Source organism: Mercenaria mercenaria, chromosome 1, assembly GCF_021730395.1.
Source record: "Mercenaria mercenaria strain notata chromosome 1, MADL_Memer_1, whole genome shotgun sequence".
NCBI classification, from domain to species: domain Eukaryota; kingdom Metazoa; phylum Mollusca; class Bivalvia; order Venerida; family Veneridae; genus Mercenaria; species Mercenaria mercenaria.
The window spans coordinates 50,477,071-50,491,346 of record NC_069361.1 but is presented as its reverse complement, the minus strand read 5'-3'; the positions used below and the strand labels follow the sequence as shown (position 1 = coordinate 50,491,346).

At 34.4% G+C, this 14,276-nt stretch overlaps 1 protein-coding gene across 1 annotated transcript; it reads right to left on the bottom strand.

Moving 5' to 3' along the window:
• Positions 1–4,836: 4,836 nt before the first annotated feature.
• Positions 4,837–10,340, bottom strand: LOC128545862 (uncharacterized). Its single transcript, XM_045322216.2, has 2 exons — positions 9,791–10,340; positions 4,837–8,522 (listed from the first exon to the last, which is right to left on the bottom strand). The coding sequence occupies exons 1-2, from the start codon at positions 10,155–10,157 to the stop codon at positions 7,666–7,668; spliced, it is 1,224 nt and encodes a 407-aa protein (XP_045178151.1). The 5' UTR covers positions 10,158–10,340; the 3' UTR covers positions 4,837–7,665.
• Positions 10,341–14,276: the final 3,936 nt, after the last annotated feature.

Here is a 14,276-nt window from a genome sequence, read left to right as displayed (position 1 = left end):
TGGAGTGGAGTCAAAGTTGGAGTCAATTTTGGAGTCTAATTTGGAGTCAAAATTTAATAAAACCTAAACATTTATTAAAAGACCCTACGTTTATACGTCACCTCCAAATAATTATCAACATACAATATTTCACACTTACATTTACTAGTAAACTGTTGAATCATGGGCTCAATATCATACTCCTCTAGAAATAACAATAACAGTTACTGATGTTTTCTCAAATGACCCTTATCAGGTTGGTAAGAATAACTTGTCATTACATTGGAAAGTTAATTACAACAAATCACTCTCTACTGTATGACAGATTTCTACAATTCCGCTGATGAAGAAGGTACTGGTACAGCACCTCAGCATGATATCTCATTCTTATCAGGACTTGACCCCTAGTTCCTTCATGGTTTGTTATTTATGATGTTGGGCCAGATGTTGCCTGAAGATTACTCAGAGAGAATTGATAAACATTTCAAACTTGAAATGTTAAATAATGAGAAAGTATTGTTTTAAAATTTTAAAATGAATCAGGAAAATGAAAACAAGAAAAAAACTTGGGTAATTAAATATTTACTATCTACTACAAACGGCATAATATAATAAGACACATAATAAGACATGATAATACTTGATGAAATTAATGAAGGATAGAATACTGTGTGTTATGCATATGTTTATAATAGACAATTGTACAATTCACAAAAAAGTACATTTGCACTAGTCTGGCTCTTGATTCGTCTTTTCATTCCATACAAAATTTGCTTTTAAACCATATTCGAGTAAGACAAATTGTTAAGAACTATATGAATTCTGATCAACTTCGTGCCTGTGCAGGCCATTCTCGCATACAAGAGCTCTACCACGGTTCTCGGGTACCATGTCGAACATCAGATGAATGAGAATAGTGCAGGCTGATCTAGTTCTATGCAAATGAAGTAAACTATGTAGGTTTTCTCATGGTGGGCTCAACTATGAATAGAGACAAAACATCTGCATTTTTTAAGATTTGCATTTTGTAAATTTTAAGTTCAGACTGTTAAATAGTAAACAGGTAAATAGGTCTGCCTTCTGTGAACAATGCAAACCATGACCAGCCATGGTCTTTGCTGGATAATATTCAAAATTTATAAATGATACCTATATTAAACAGGACCTTATTCATAGTACGCAGGGGTGGTGTTGGGGGTACGGGGTTATCCTCCCCAAGAATTTTTTTTTTAATGAGAACAGCAAATGGTGCATTTTTGGGTATTTGAAGCAAATACAGTGAACGTAAACCTTGTTCTTTTTTTTTTTTTTTGTTTTGCTTTTAATAAATTTCATACAAAATGTATCATTTTAGTAGACCTACACGCAGGTGAAAAAAATATGCAGCAGGTCTGCAAGTAGACTAAAGCGACATTTTTATTACAGATATTTTTCAGTACATTCAATAGGATCGAGCCAACATTTACCCTAAAACAGAGCAAATCACATAATCCCTTTTCTATACAAACTGATCGATCATTTGAACAAAGTAAATGGTCAAATCTCTAAAAACATTGGTTTAAAAAACGCAGGCTTTTGTTGTAACTTTAAAATAAATCAACAAAGACATATTGAGGGGCGATATCGAAAAATGTTCTAAGTGTTTATTTAGAATTATTTCTATTACGTTCCTTTTCACGTTAACTGCATAACCCTCGGTTGTTTTCAGTAGTTTGGAAACTTCTATGCATTATTTAATGGTTTGATCAGATTTCTACAGACATTCTTATGAAAACAATGCTAAAGACCGAACAAAATTTGTAGAGAGGCTGATAGTTTTGAATTCTTTCTTCGTGAAATAAATGCTACTTGAAATTATAATATCCAAAGTGTTTCTGTGACTTTAATACCCTTGGTAAACCGTAATATTACCAATAATGACATGACCATTGTCTTAAAACACAGGCTCTAACAGAAATTTTATAACTAGGAAAACCGTGATGAAAACAGTTATAACCAGTGTTGTTGTGTTTTTCTTCGACCATAAAATTAAGGAATTCCATTCCTAAATTCACCACAAAAATGACAATAATGATTAATATAGACCAAACATTTCAGTAACATTAAGTATCAATGAGACTCCATTCACAAAATCCTTTAACATTTAAAAAAATCCTGCTTGAGAGGCCGCATAAAATTAGAGACCATTTGTCTTGAGGCCCATTTTATCAATCAAGACTGTTTCATTAGAGATAATTACATATATTTAGTGACTACAGGCCTGAGAGAAATTACACCATGCCTCCAATCCAAAAATAGCTCCAAAAAAGACTCTACTCCAAATTGACTCCAAAATCAACTCCAAATTTGACTTCAAAAAAAGACTCCACTCCAAATTGACTCCAAAATCAACTCCAAATTTGACTCCCAAAAAAAGACTCCACTCCAAATTTGACTCCAAAATCAACTCCAAAACTGACTCCAAAAAAGACTCCACCCCAAAGTTGACTCCAAAATTGACTCCAAAGTTGACTCCAAAAAAGACTCCACTCCAAAATCGACTCCAAATTTGACTCCAAAAAAAGACTCCACTCCAAATTTGACTCCAGAATTGACTCCAAAATTGACTCCAAAAACGCCTCCAGACTCCACTCCACCACTCCACTCCACGACTCCACTCCATATTTTACACGGTGCCCCAGTAGTATATTGGTTTAGTATAAACCTTAAACCTTTGCACTCTTTAATCAGCAAAAGGAAACGCCCATGACGTCTATATAGCCTTTTGCTTGTATTGTATTTCAACAAAGTTTCCTTATAGTACTGCCAATTATTCATGACCCGCAGTGCACAGATCCCACTTATATCAGTTTAAGGCAGCACTGACTGCATTCACCAACTGTTTCAAATAAAATAGAAAATCTGTTAAACTATTATAGATCTGTGTATTGTTTGAAAATCAGCTTAAACAAACTTAAGAGATACGTTATTCAAAATGTACAACACATACGTTATTAAATAATTATATTGTTCCTAAATTCCTTAAATAATTAAACAATTAAGTTACATCTGTGAGAACGTTTTTGGTTTTGCTGCTAAATCAGCTTAATTTAATTGCTTCAAGTGTACAGGTTTTTGTGTTGTTTTGCAGTTTTAGTATTACTACTTCAAAGCATGCATTTTTGCTAAAGCCTTTATGTGAAATAACCTGCACTTCAGTGTTAGTTCAGAGGCTGTTGTTTTTATACTCATATATTTTCTTGTAACGTCATTTATATTGTTTATCTATTGAATAATACATTTGTGCCTGTCATGGCATTTTTTTTCAATTATCAGACTTAAAAATAGTGGTAAGTGAGACTATTTGTTTGATCCGTTAAAATGTCCGTTGGTGTGTTGATGATCTTAATATATTATGGTCTTGTTTGAAGTCTTGCTGTTTATTTGAAACACAATGCGTAATTAGCTGCAACGTGTTATTTCCTGTTTTTTATGCAAAACGCAACGTGGAAAGAAAATGTAATAGTGGATGCTTACAGACACCTTATGAGTGGGTGTAATTGAAATATCGGTAAAACAAAAGTAAAACATGTTTATATAATTATGTTTACCTTTATGGATAAACAGTTTATAACTTTCACATTCAATCGGTCAACTTCAACTCGTCAGCGGTCAATAACCGACCAGCCTATTACCTATGTTTTCTTTCTAGATACATCGTTATAAACGGAATAAAATCGACTGAGCTCGGACAACATAGAAATGAAGGACACAAAGGTCATGACCTGCATCAAATCGCAAAGCACCAAAACCTTTGCTTCCGAGGAGTTAGAGTGTTTACATAACCTTTTAGCTTATCATTTTTTGTTTTGAAATATTATGATATCTAATATCAAACTATCTGTTCAAAAATGTAATATTCGTGGCAGCGATTAGCTTCGCTGAAAACCCAGATAGTATAAACTTATTCTTACTCAAAGTAAGGTTAATGACCAACAAGATGTGTGTATGTTCTTCATGGTTAACAACTGCATCTTTGATTTATATAATGAATTTGTAAACCATAGAAGTATGTTGTTGTGCTCTGTTTAGGTTTATTGACCGCCGCGTATACGTGTAGCAAAAACGCGACCAAAGAAAAAGCGCAATCAAGCAAAATAATAGCAGACGTGATTCATGAGATTGAGTTATTTTATCAGCGTTATCTGCTAATACATTTAGATGAATATCACTATCATTGGCATGTAATTCTAATACATTGAATAACTATACCGCCGATATATCTTGCATAGTGTTAATACCATCTTTGAACATAAACCAATCCGTTTAAGTTGGTGCTCAACGGTTGGTGCAGACAGAAGGGATAGTTTTAATTCTTACAAAATGTAATTGGATAAATGCCCATAGTACATATTCTTGTTATCACATCATACATATTCTTGTTATAACATTATCAATGATGTGCACACCCAATGCCATGTAGAAGAAAGCACACGCTCAACGATTTTGTGCTGAATATAAATTACAAATGGATGCCTGCGAGCATCAAGTGTTCTCTGTAGAAGGTTATGAGAGGTATGTTCCTATAAACGGATTATTGTTTTTATTATTTGTATATACCTTAGACTGTCGAATGAATTGAATGATCACATACTGTTTTGTGTAGCTTAAATTGACGGCATCCATTGAATTTGGCTATTATTACTATGTGGTTATCTATAACTTGGTTTAAACGCTTTCTATGTTTGACAAGATATTACGAACGTGTTATGAATAGGATATGATAGCAATGTTTTATTGTACGGTTTTCTGTTGCCTTTATGTCGGGCTAATTACTGTCGAGTAATTAACGTGACAGCTGTGAACTAGAAAAGAATATAAACGATACATTATCACTTTATTCCCAATAATAATAATTTCATCTTTTATTTTAAAACAATTTGATATCAGTAATCATCATATTTAACAAATAAAAGTAAAATGATGTATAAAGGACGTTACATAAAATTACCTATACTGTTAGTAAGCAAATTGAACTGAATTCATAACAACATGCCAGAACAGAAGCACACGTTTAAGATAATAAACACAACAACATGTTTTTGTCAGTCGTAATTATATGTGGTGATGTAAATTGAGGGTGAAACGAAAATACATAATATATCAACAAAAAATGAAATAAGAAGGAAAAAATGTGAATAATAATATAACAAATGCAGGGATATAAATAGTAACTATTTCTACCGAAGTCTTGAAAAATGTGTATTGGGCAAAACATGATCACAAAAGAGTCTACTACTAAAAACCAAGACTTGGACATTGCGTTTTAGTTAACTTTGATCGCAACAGCTTTAAAGGAAAACAATCCGAAGGAATGCAATTGACATGATCGGTGAAAATGCTGTGAGTGCGTTTGAAGACATGATGGGTGTTAACCCTTACCATGCTGGATACGATTGATTCTGCCTTTGCGACCAGTGTAGATCATGAACAGCCTGCACATCCGTGCAGTCTGATCATGATCTGCACTGTTCGTTATTCAGCCAGTATCTTTTTGGTAAACACCCCATTTTAACAGTTAATGGCACTGTCCAAATTGGAACACGCAAGTATCTTGAATTAGCGAGTGATTTATAAATCGCGGAAATAAAAACAATTGCAAACATTTCCCAGTCTACTAAAACAACCTTCACATATATGACTGAATATTACGTAAGCTTTGCTAATGGTATGATACGATATCGTAAGCTTTATTTACATACGTGTTATCGCAGTCCGTGTTACCCTTTAAACAACAAATATTATCTCTTAAGATCAGCAATTTTCATAATGCGTTGTAATAAATCGGTGAAGTATTGTATACACTACTGAATGACATTTCAATATTTATACCTGAAATACAATTAAAATACGTCAAAGGAGTGACATTACGTTGATTTAAGTACAAAAATGATCAAGGTCAATGTATAACTTTTTCTCGGGCATTTATTATCAAATGTTAGGGATTCATTTACTAATAGAAAAACTGAAAACGTATCATGTAAAACTTATATTATTGCAGTATCACACCCACTGCAAATATAACTATGACATGATGAATATTATATTGCAGTTTTTGTCATGTCAATGTATCTATGTAAGATAGCAAGGGGATAGGACAGATAAAAGGTAAAAGAGTCACTACACTTTATAATTCATACTGTCAACTGTTAGTGGTCATGTTTGAATAAGAAGGTAAAAGGCTTAATAACAAAGAAAAGACAAAAATGAAAGACGCATCTTTATGTTTTCATTAAAAACAACTTATAAATAGGTTTTATATTATAATGGTATATATAGCAACAAACATTTCTGTAATTAGTTATTGTATGAAAACTTGAACAAAACATAGTCCAAAGTTCATCTGGATAAGAGAAGTTCTACTGTGAGGCAAGTTCTCTGACTTGGCCTAACCTGGTCTAGCCTGGCCCGATATGCCAAATATTGGGCTAGGCCGGGCCAAGCTAGGCCAGAGTGTGCGAAAACTTAACATATACAAATATGCCCTACGGTACAGAAGATAAATACCCAATCTTTATTTAGCAGAAATATGATAAAGCTAGATCTGAACTGTTTCTAAGGAAATGCTGTGATTTTTCTTCAAATAGCATTGCACGGATGAAATGAAACATTAAAATTTAATAACGTCAGACTTCCCTGGCTTCCTAACCCATAATGCGTAATACATAATTATTTTAACATGTTTCAAATTTTATGTCAATGCATGAAAGACATAGGATAAAAGGCTTTGTGTGTGCAAAACTTCAAAACTCATAACCAGTGTTAATGCTCGAGATGAACGTATGGTTATCAGCAATACTATAAATCTAATTGAAATAGAACTTAACATGAGGAAGGGAATATGTTGCTCGTAAAATAGACATAAAACATTCATAAAGTCATTCCGTGTAAATGAATTTGCCGAGACTACAGAAACATGCTGCAGAGCAGAATATTAGGTATATGCAAACTTTTAATGGTCGGTCGTGGTGTCCCTAGTGCACATGTATATTACCTTATGTATATGTAAAATATAACAATTTATGACTTGGTCGCTCAATGGCCGATTTGGTGGTTCATTCTTACCGTTTTGCATTTGACTCGACCAACGTTTCGTATACTACTCTAAATTGATTAGTTTTATTTTATAGTTTCTCTATAGATTACGCTGTACACAGGCTAAAGGACTGTTGTTTACAGGACTTATAGAACAACAATATATACGAAATGACTAGATGGATATGATGTATCAATTTCAGATCAAATCATTCCTATCATAAAACCTGTCATATTTTGAATGAATATCAAATGATCCATCCAATGTATTCTTAATTCAAATATCATGATTCTGTATTGCATTAAACATAGAATAACACTGCTATGATTAATCTGCAATCCAGACAAGAATGTACTGAAGGAATGCGATAACAACTTCTGGTCCATTTTTGATCGAGTTCCAACAGATCTAAGCTAGAGCTTTGTTCGTATACTGCACCTTTCTTTTTTACGCTACAAACGAATTATAAACATCTGTATCAAACAGGTGTTGAACAATGTCTGCAAATTTTATTTTAGCATCTATTGAATTCTCACGCTTTATTAGTTTCGCTTGGTTAGATATCCTTATCGTGTTTTGATACTAACTGTTATTTGTACTTTACTTGGGTGTTATCTATTGTTTCCTTTAGTCTGAGTGTCACTTTTCCTTATATTCACTGTTCCGATATCATCATAGCTAATAGTTCTTAAATTCTCTTCACTGCTATTAAATATGCGCTGATTTACAACTTCAAACTCACAGCACCTGTCAACAGGCATTTCCTGTGTACCTGATCTATTGTCTAAGCACGTCCAAATGTTACACTCTATGTTAGTAGTATTCTTGGCACTAGGATTTTGAACTGAATTTTCTTCAGAGACATTTAAAGACGTAAAGATTCTTGAGTTAATGCACAACTGATCGTTAGAAACTTCTTTTTCATTAGGCCTCGTGTCTGACATTTCACTAATATAAGATTCTTTGCTCTCGTCATTCGTTTTATTATGAAACACGTTATTAATGAGTGTGTCTGTCATATCGTCTGTGATTTTCTCATGAATTCCACATAGGAAAGGATCATCAAACAAATAAGTGTCTGACATACAAATGTTGTTAGTTAGATCATATCCACTGAAAGGCCTTCTGTTATTTGATGGAAATTTCTTAGCTCTACGTTTTTCTTGTCGTAATTCCGTTTGAAGACGTTTCATTGTGTTATTCACAAGAACTGTTTTTCTAAGATAGGTTTCGGGGTTATCTAACTGTTTTATCTTTTTAATTGAGATTTTCAGAATTTTCTTTCTTTCGTCTTTTCTTTCCTTTGGTGTGTTTAAAAACGGTGAGACGCGTTTAGGTGGAATAAAGGTTTCTTCGGTCTCCTTCATTTCGGCTTTTCGTTTGACTCCATGGTTCCTTATATTCGTATGATCCGGCAATACATCTGTCTTGTTGCACATATCAGATAGGTTGGTTACACGCTGTTTATCTGTGGGAAAAAACATAATATATAGATCGGTATGTATTTTGCTTACAAATAAGAAATAATTTACGCAAACTTAACACTTCTACATTACCATGTAGTAAATTCTACACATGTTATGCCTTTTTTGAATTTTCTTTTTGCATTAGATTGGCTGGTGTCAATATGGGTTAAACCAAAACTTTATCCTCTTATATGAAAGTCTCGTAGAAGAGACGTAGATTGTTTAACATTTTGTCAATATCTAGAGTCGTTTTTGATAAATCGCTAAAAGCGGGTTTTCATAAGAAACTGGTGCTCAGATTCAAACAATTACCGAGAATGTTCCGTTATCATTACAATTAATTCTCGAGTCTGCTTTCAGAAAGAACCAGTACAGAGTCAAATGCGAGGGCATGATCGTAACCCCGTTGGGTCTCGAATCCATGCCCTGTTGGTTGACAGGCCAAAAACCGGATGTCATAGGTTTGTGCTCCAGTGGGGTTACGGCGATGCCCTCTCATATGAGTCTGTAGTCACCGATTTCTCCAGTGGGGGGAGCAGATTCGAGAGTGATTCAAATACAATTCAAGCTTTCATCATAAATCAATATAATCTCAACTAAACCATCCTAAAGAACTAATAGTTGGTAAAACACTTCTACCCAGTATCTCATAGAAATTAAGTAGACAAAAGTCATGGTATCTTTTTCATTCAGGACAACTAACTGGGGCAAAAAAGAGGAATAGTTAAGCATATCGCAATTATGATAATATATTTCACTTCGCTAGTAAAGGTCATTACAGAGGTTTACACCAAACTACAAGTAGTGATAAAACCGACAGAAATGACCATGATCAATGAATGTAAGAAACGGAGAAATGTGATGACATGCCAACTATGTCAGTAAGGTATGAACTTAAAATTATCGGTTAACTTAAAACAACCTTCCCTGCGTACGATCAATGGTATTTCGCTCAAGATGCTTACTGTGCCGATATTGAGCTATATAAAATATATTTTACTACCATGTGTATTCAAACTGTAATACGTAAAAAAGAATATAGGATCGATTTAGCTACGGTGACATAAGAGTTATTGGCTTTTTGTACCGCTTAACCATATCGTATACATAATCTTGCCAAACAAAGGGAGCGTTTTAACTAGAGTTAATATAAATACGGTCAATACAAGGTCTTGTAAGCGTACGGGATCAATTAAAGCTGAAGAAAGAGAAGATGATCATTAATTTATAAGAGAGCTCAGAGGATTAAAAAAAAATGAAAACAACTCACCATTTATATGAACATGCTTTTCCGTATTAGTTGGTTTAAGGTCCGTTTCAAAACTTTCTTCGGTATGCACATTCATTTGTTCGTGTTTCACATTCCCAGAAAGTCCATTTGAAATTTCCATTCGGCATGACACAGGTGAATCCGTGCTGGCAAGCAATTCTACATGACACGCGGTGGCACATCTTTGATTTTCAGATGATCCGGAATGTAGATTTTGGTCAGTAATCCAGTTCAAATCTAAACTTTCACATTCTTTATTTCGTATATCTGCACCGCCCTCGCTAAATGAGTTTGTGTGCAAAGAAGGCACTGACAAAATACAAGTCATCTTATACGGATATACTATTTTTTCAAAGCGATTTTTCATTCATAATACGAAATTCCAAAGATATAAGCATATGACACTATTAAACAATCGCCGGAGTCACTAATCAATATTGTACACAATACTCCTTCCGCTTGTAAACTTATAGTAATTATGACAGCACGTAGTGCGTCTTTTCACTCCGACTATCAATCGCGAACTGCTATCGAGTTCATGCATTAATGGGATGCATGGTATAGGCAACGGGGAGTAACTCGTTTGAGATAAATGAAACGGGGGTATCTAAGTAAATAACTGATAATAAACATCTTTGTGTACGCAAATAAAGGCCTGGGTTAGTTGCTTTAAGACGTAAATTAGTTTCTTGTCATTTTGTTTACAAACAAATATCATTGAATATTTATTGTATTTTTATTTATTGGTTTTTGATACACATTCTCTTGAAACTTTAAAAAAAAACTATCGTTATTATTAGTTTCTTGTTCGAGTTTAACCTCACGTTCCCTGGGTTTAGCAACATACTCGTTTACTTTACTGTCACCATCTTTAAATAGTAATTTGCTATTATTGCGAAACTAGTCTACTTCATTACGTAAAGCCTTGCTGTCTGTAGGCATACTTCCAGGAAAATTCCATTTAGGAGAATACTTAATTCTTTCAACTTTTATGCAAATGTTTTGACAAACATTTTTCATTCTATATGAAACCCGACCTTATCTCTTTTTTTGTGATCCTTGACGCACGACTGTTGTCTCCAATACACATGGAACTCGGGTTGTTGTGCACATTAAATTTCATTTGTAAATCATATCCTATTACAAAATCAATTGTTATGAAAGTTTGAAGGGATGAACCATTATTTTTTAATATTGTCCGACTTATAAAAATACCATTGTTTGTAAAAACTTCATCAGCGTTACAGATTCTATGCGTATTTCAAATATCTTTTATTGAAACGTTGTTTACGCCAAAAGAACGATAGGTATTTCGTTCATTCTGATGTTGTATACCGGGCTGACGACGCTAAGGAACATCCGTATGGTAGCCGCAACTGAATTTGCAAAGAAAAAATACTATTGATGCATGTGTAGAGATGTTTTCAATGATAAGCTGCTGCAGAGTGGTATTTTTTTTTTTTCAGTTTCTTAAGCGTATATCTTAATCTAAATATTGAAACGTACCTATAACTTTTTGTTATGCACGTCTTTTTTATTGTCGACATATAATTCGCTCTCACTCGGTGTCTATCATTACATCTTTATAAATGAAATATCTTCTACAAGTTTGAACAGCACATAGAATAAAGCACGAGAATATTAGGCTGTCCCTAGAAAGCGGAAGCGACGGTAAAAATATTTACATCTTTATCATCAATCAAGTAAAATAAGATTAGCAAAGTCCACTTATCAGTTGCTACACCCACCTTGTTCGAGACAGTGCCAGACATGGCTATTGATTTGTCAAAACTACACTGTCACAATGTTTACATATATTTGCGTTGTTACAGAGTAGTGCATGTGTGTTAGTTCAACACTTACCCTTTAGACATCTGTTCTTTTCTATCAAACTATAGAAGATTAAACTTTAGAAATAAGTCCGAAAAACACCTCTGATTCATATGGGGAAGTTGGCAGTTACTTGACAGGTTTGTACTGGTACAGAATCCAGGAACACTGGTTAGGTTAACTGCCCGCCGTTACATAACTGAAATACTGTTGTAAAACGGTGTTAAACTCAAACCAACCAAACAAAGAAGGTCCGAAAATAGATCAGTATCTTTTATGAAACACGTGTTTAATTTAGTTTGCTCAGTTTAGTTACTCCTCGTCGGTACGGCCGAATCCTGATATGCGAGAAAACCATTCACTGCTTGCGTAAAACCGCTAGGCTGCTAGGCTGTTCACGTACATACTAAGGCTTCAGACAAGTGTAAGGTCATAACTTTACTAGTATTTGAAAATCGATGCAAAGATCATACACTCGTTTTAATTCTATTTAACAATTTTATTTTCCAATAGCTGCGGAATTTTTATTACAGTTATTATCTATTTTGTTCTTTTGTTCTTCATCTGTTTAAGAGGCATATTGTTGGCCTTAAATTTAATGTGTTCTCAAAGGACACTGAAAAATAGCTGACATGTTCGCATGTTACCTTTAACGTCTTATTTTGGTTTTAGTTTAGTTTGTCTGTTTTTCAACGTGTTTGTTTCTTTCGTAAATAACTTAAGATCTTAAAAATATATAATCTTTTCCTGCAGACTGAAATCGATTTCATTGAGATAAATATTGGTTACATAAAACATGACATGTTTGGTTTAACAGTAATGACACGTTAATTGGCGACAAAACCGTTTCTCTTGAGCAAAATGTGAAGTGTTGTAAAACAAGAGTCATTCTGTCAATTGATTGTTTTCGCATACTGCAGGTTCATCGACATTATCATTTTTGTGTATGCATATTTGTTCATTTGTGTATTAATACATCATCAAACGATTTGCTGCATTCTGCATACCTTGCTTTCAAACGACAACAAAATGAAAAATGTCATTGTTCTAGAGTAAATGATGTTGATATACTTATGGTTCTTGCTGCGGATGATGATGATGATGACGACGATGGTGGTGGTGGTGATGTTAATGAAGATAATGACTACGTTTTTTTGAAATAGGAGTTTCGTAATGGACAGAATAAAAGCACATGCTGCCTTAAGTAGTACGTTGCAAAGTTCTGCTTGCAACTGTTTTCTCCAAGGGAAATATAATCTATGAGTAACTGCGATTCTGCGACAGGCAAAACTACAACCACTGTGGTTTATATGTCTAGACACGATGGAAATAAAGTGTTGTAACATAACAGTTTTAGTCTCTATGAAAGGAGTTCCGTTAAGATATTGACATTTTCTGTGACACTTTTAAGAAGGCTATCATGTTTCCAGAAAGTAACGCTATTTCTGTATCATCGAACCCGGGTTTCTCATATATTTCAAGTAACAGTCAGTGGATATTTGTTCATATCGCGTCATCATAGAAGTCTATACGGTTTTGGAATTCCATATGCGGACTGATGATTGCACTGGCTCAAAAAAAAAACAGTTACAATAGCATGTATAACATTCTGATTGGACAGCGCATATATCATGTAACATCCGTATTATTAAGAAATTTACTGTCCGGTCTGAATTCTTAGATAATCATGTGTGCATTCAATCGGGGAATCATTGCTTTTGCAAAGAATCAATTTAGAATGTACGCGATCCTCGCATACTAATGTGTTACAATTTGCCACTTGAACATTCATGAAAACAATGTAAACTGCATCATGCCTTGGTGAATGTGACGGTGCCACATAAAATAGATTCAGTGTGAAAGGTACATACCAGTTATCATTACTCTTGCTTAATTGCTTCCGTTTCTAGCAATAATTAACGGAACTGATATACAAGCCCATAACATCACCCTTGTTAGTATGTTGTTATGGCAGGGCGTTTATACGACACAGTAACAGCAATAAAATAGCAAAAAATATCTAGAAAAAGACCGATCATTTTGTTTGTTGGGTTTAACGTCGCACCAACACAATTATAGGTCATATGGCAACTTTCAAGCTTTGATGGTCCAGGAAGACCCCAGGTGCCCCTCCGTGCACTATTTCATCACGGGCGGGCACCCGGGTAGAACCACCGACCTTCCGTAACATTGATGGCTTCCTCACATGATTAACTCAACACCCCGAGTGAGGCTCGAACCCACATCGGTGAGGGGCAAATGATTCGAAGTCAGTGACCTAAACCACTCGGCCACGGAGGCCACTCCCGATCATTTGTTTGGGAGAATAGAAAGCTGAACAGAAATAATAAATAACTTACTCAGTGATTTAAAAGTACCGGGAATAGTAAAAAATGTCTAAGACTCTTTCGTGGTACGTCAGAAGAAGATTATAACATAAATTTTAAAAGAGCGTGTTCCAACAAATGGGTGTTTAGTTTATACTAATTTGTTTAGCCTCGATTGTGAATGAAAGTCATTAAGCTTATTGGAACTTACTGTGAATCCGTTCCTGAAAAACTTAGTATGGTGCCATATGAGAAGTCATTGGTCTGATCCAAAGTGAGCTCGAACCCACGACCCCTGGATTGAGCGACCGACACCTTATCCACTAGAC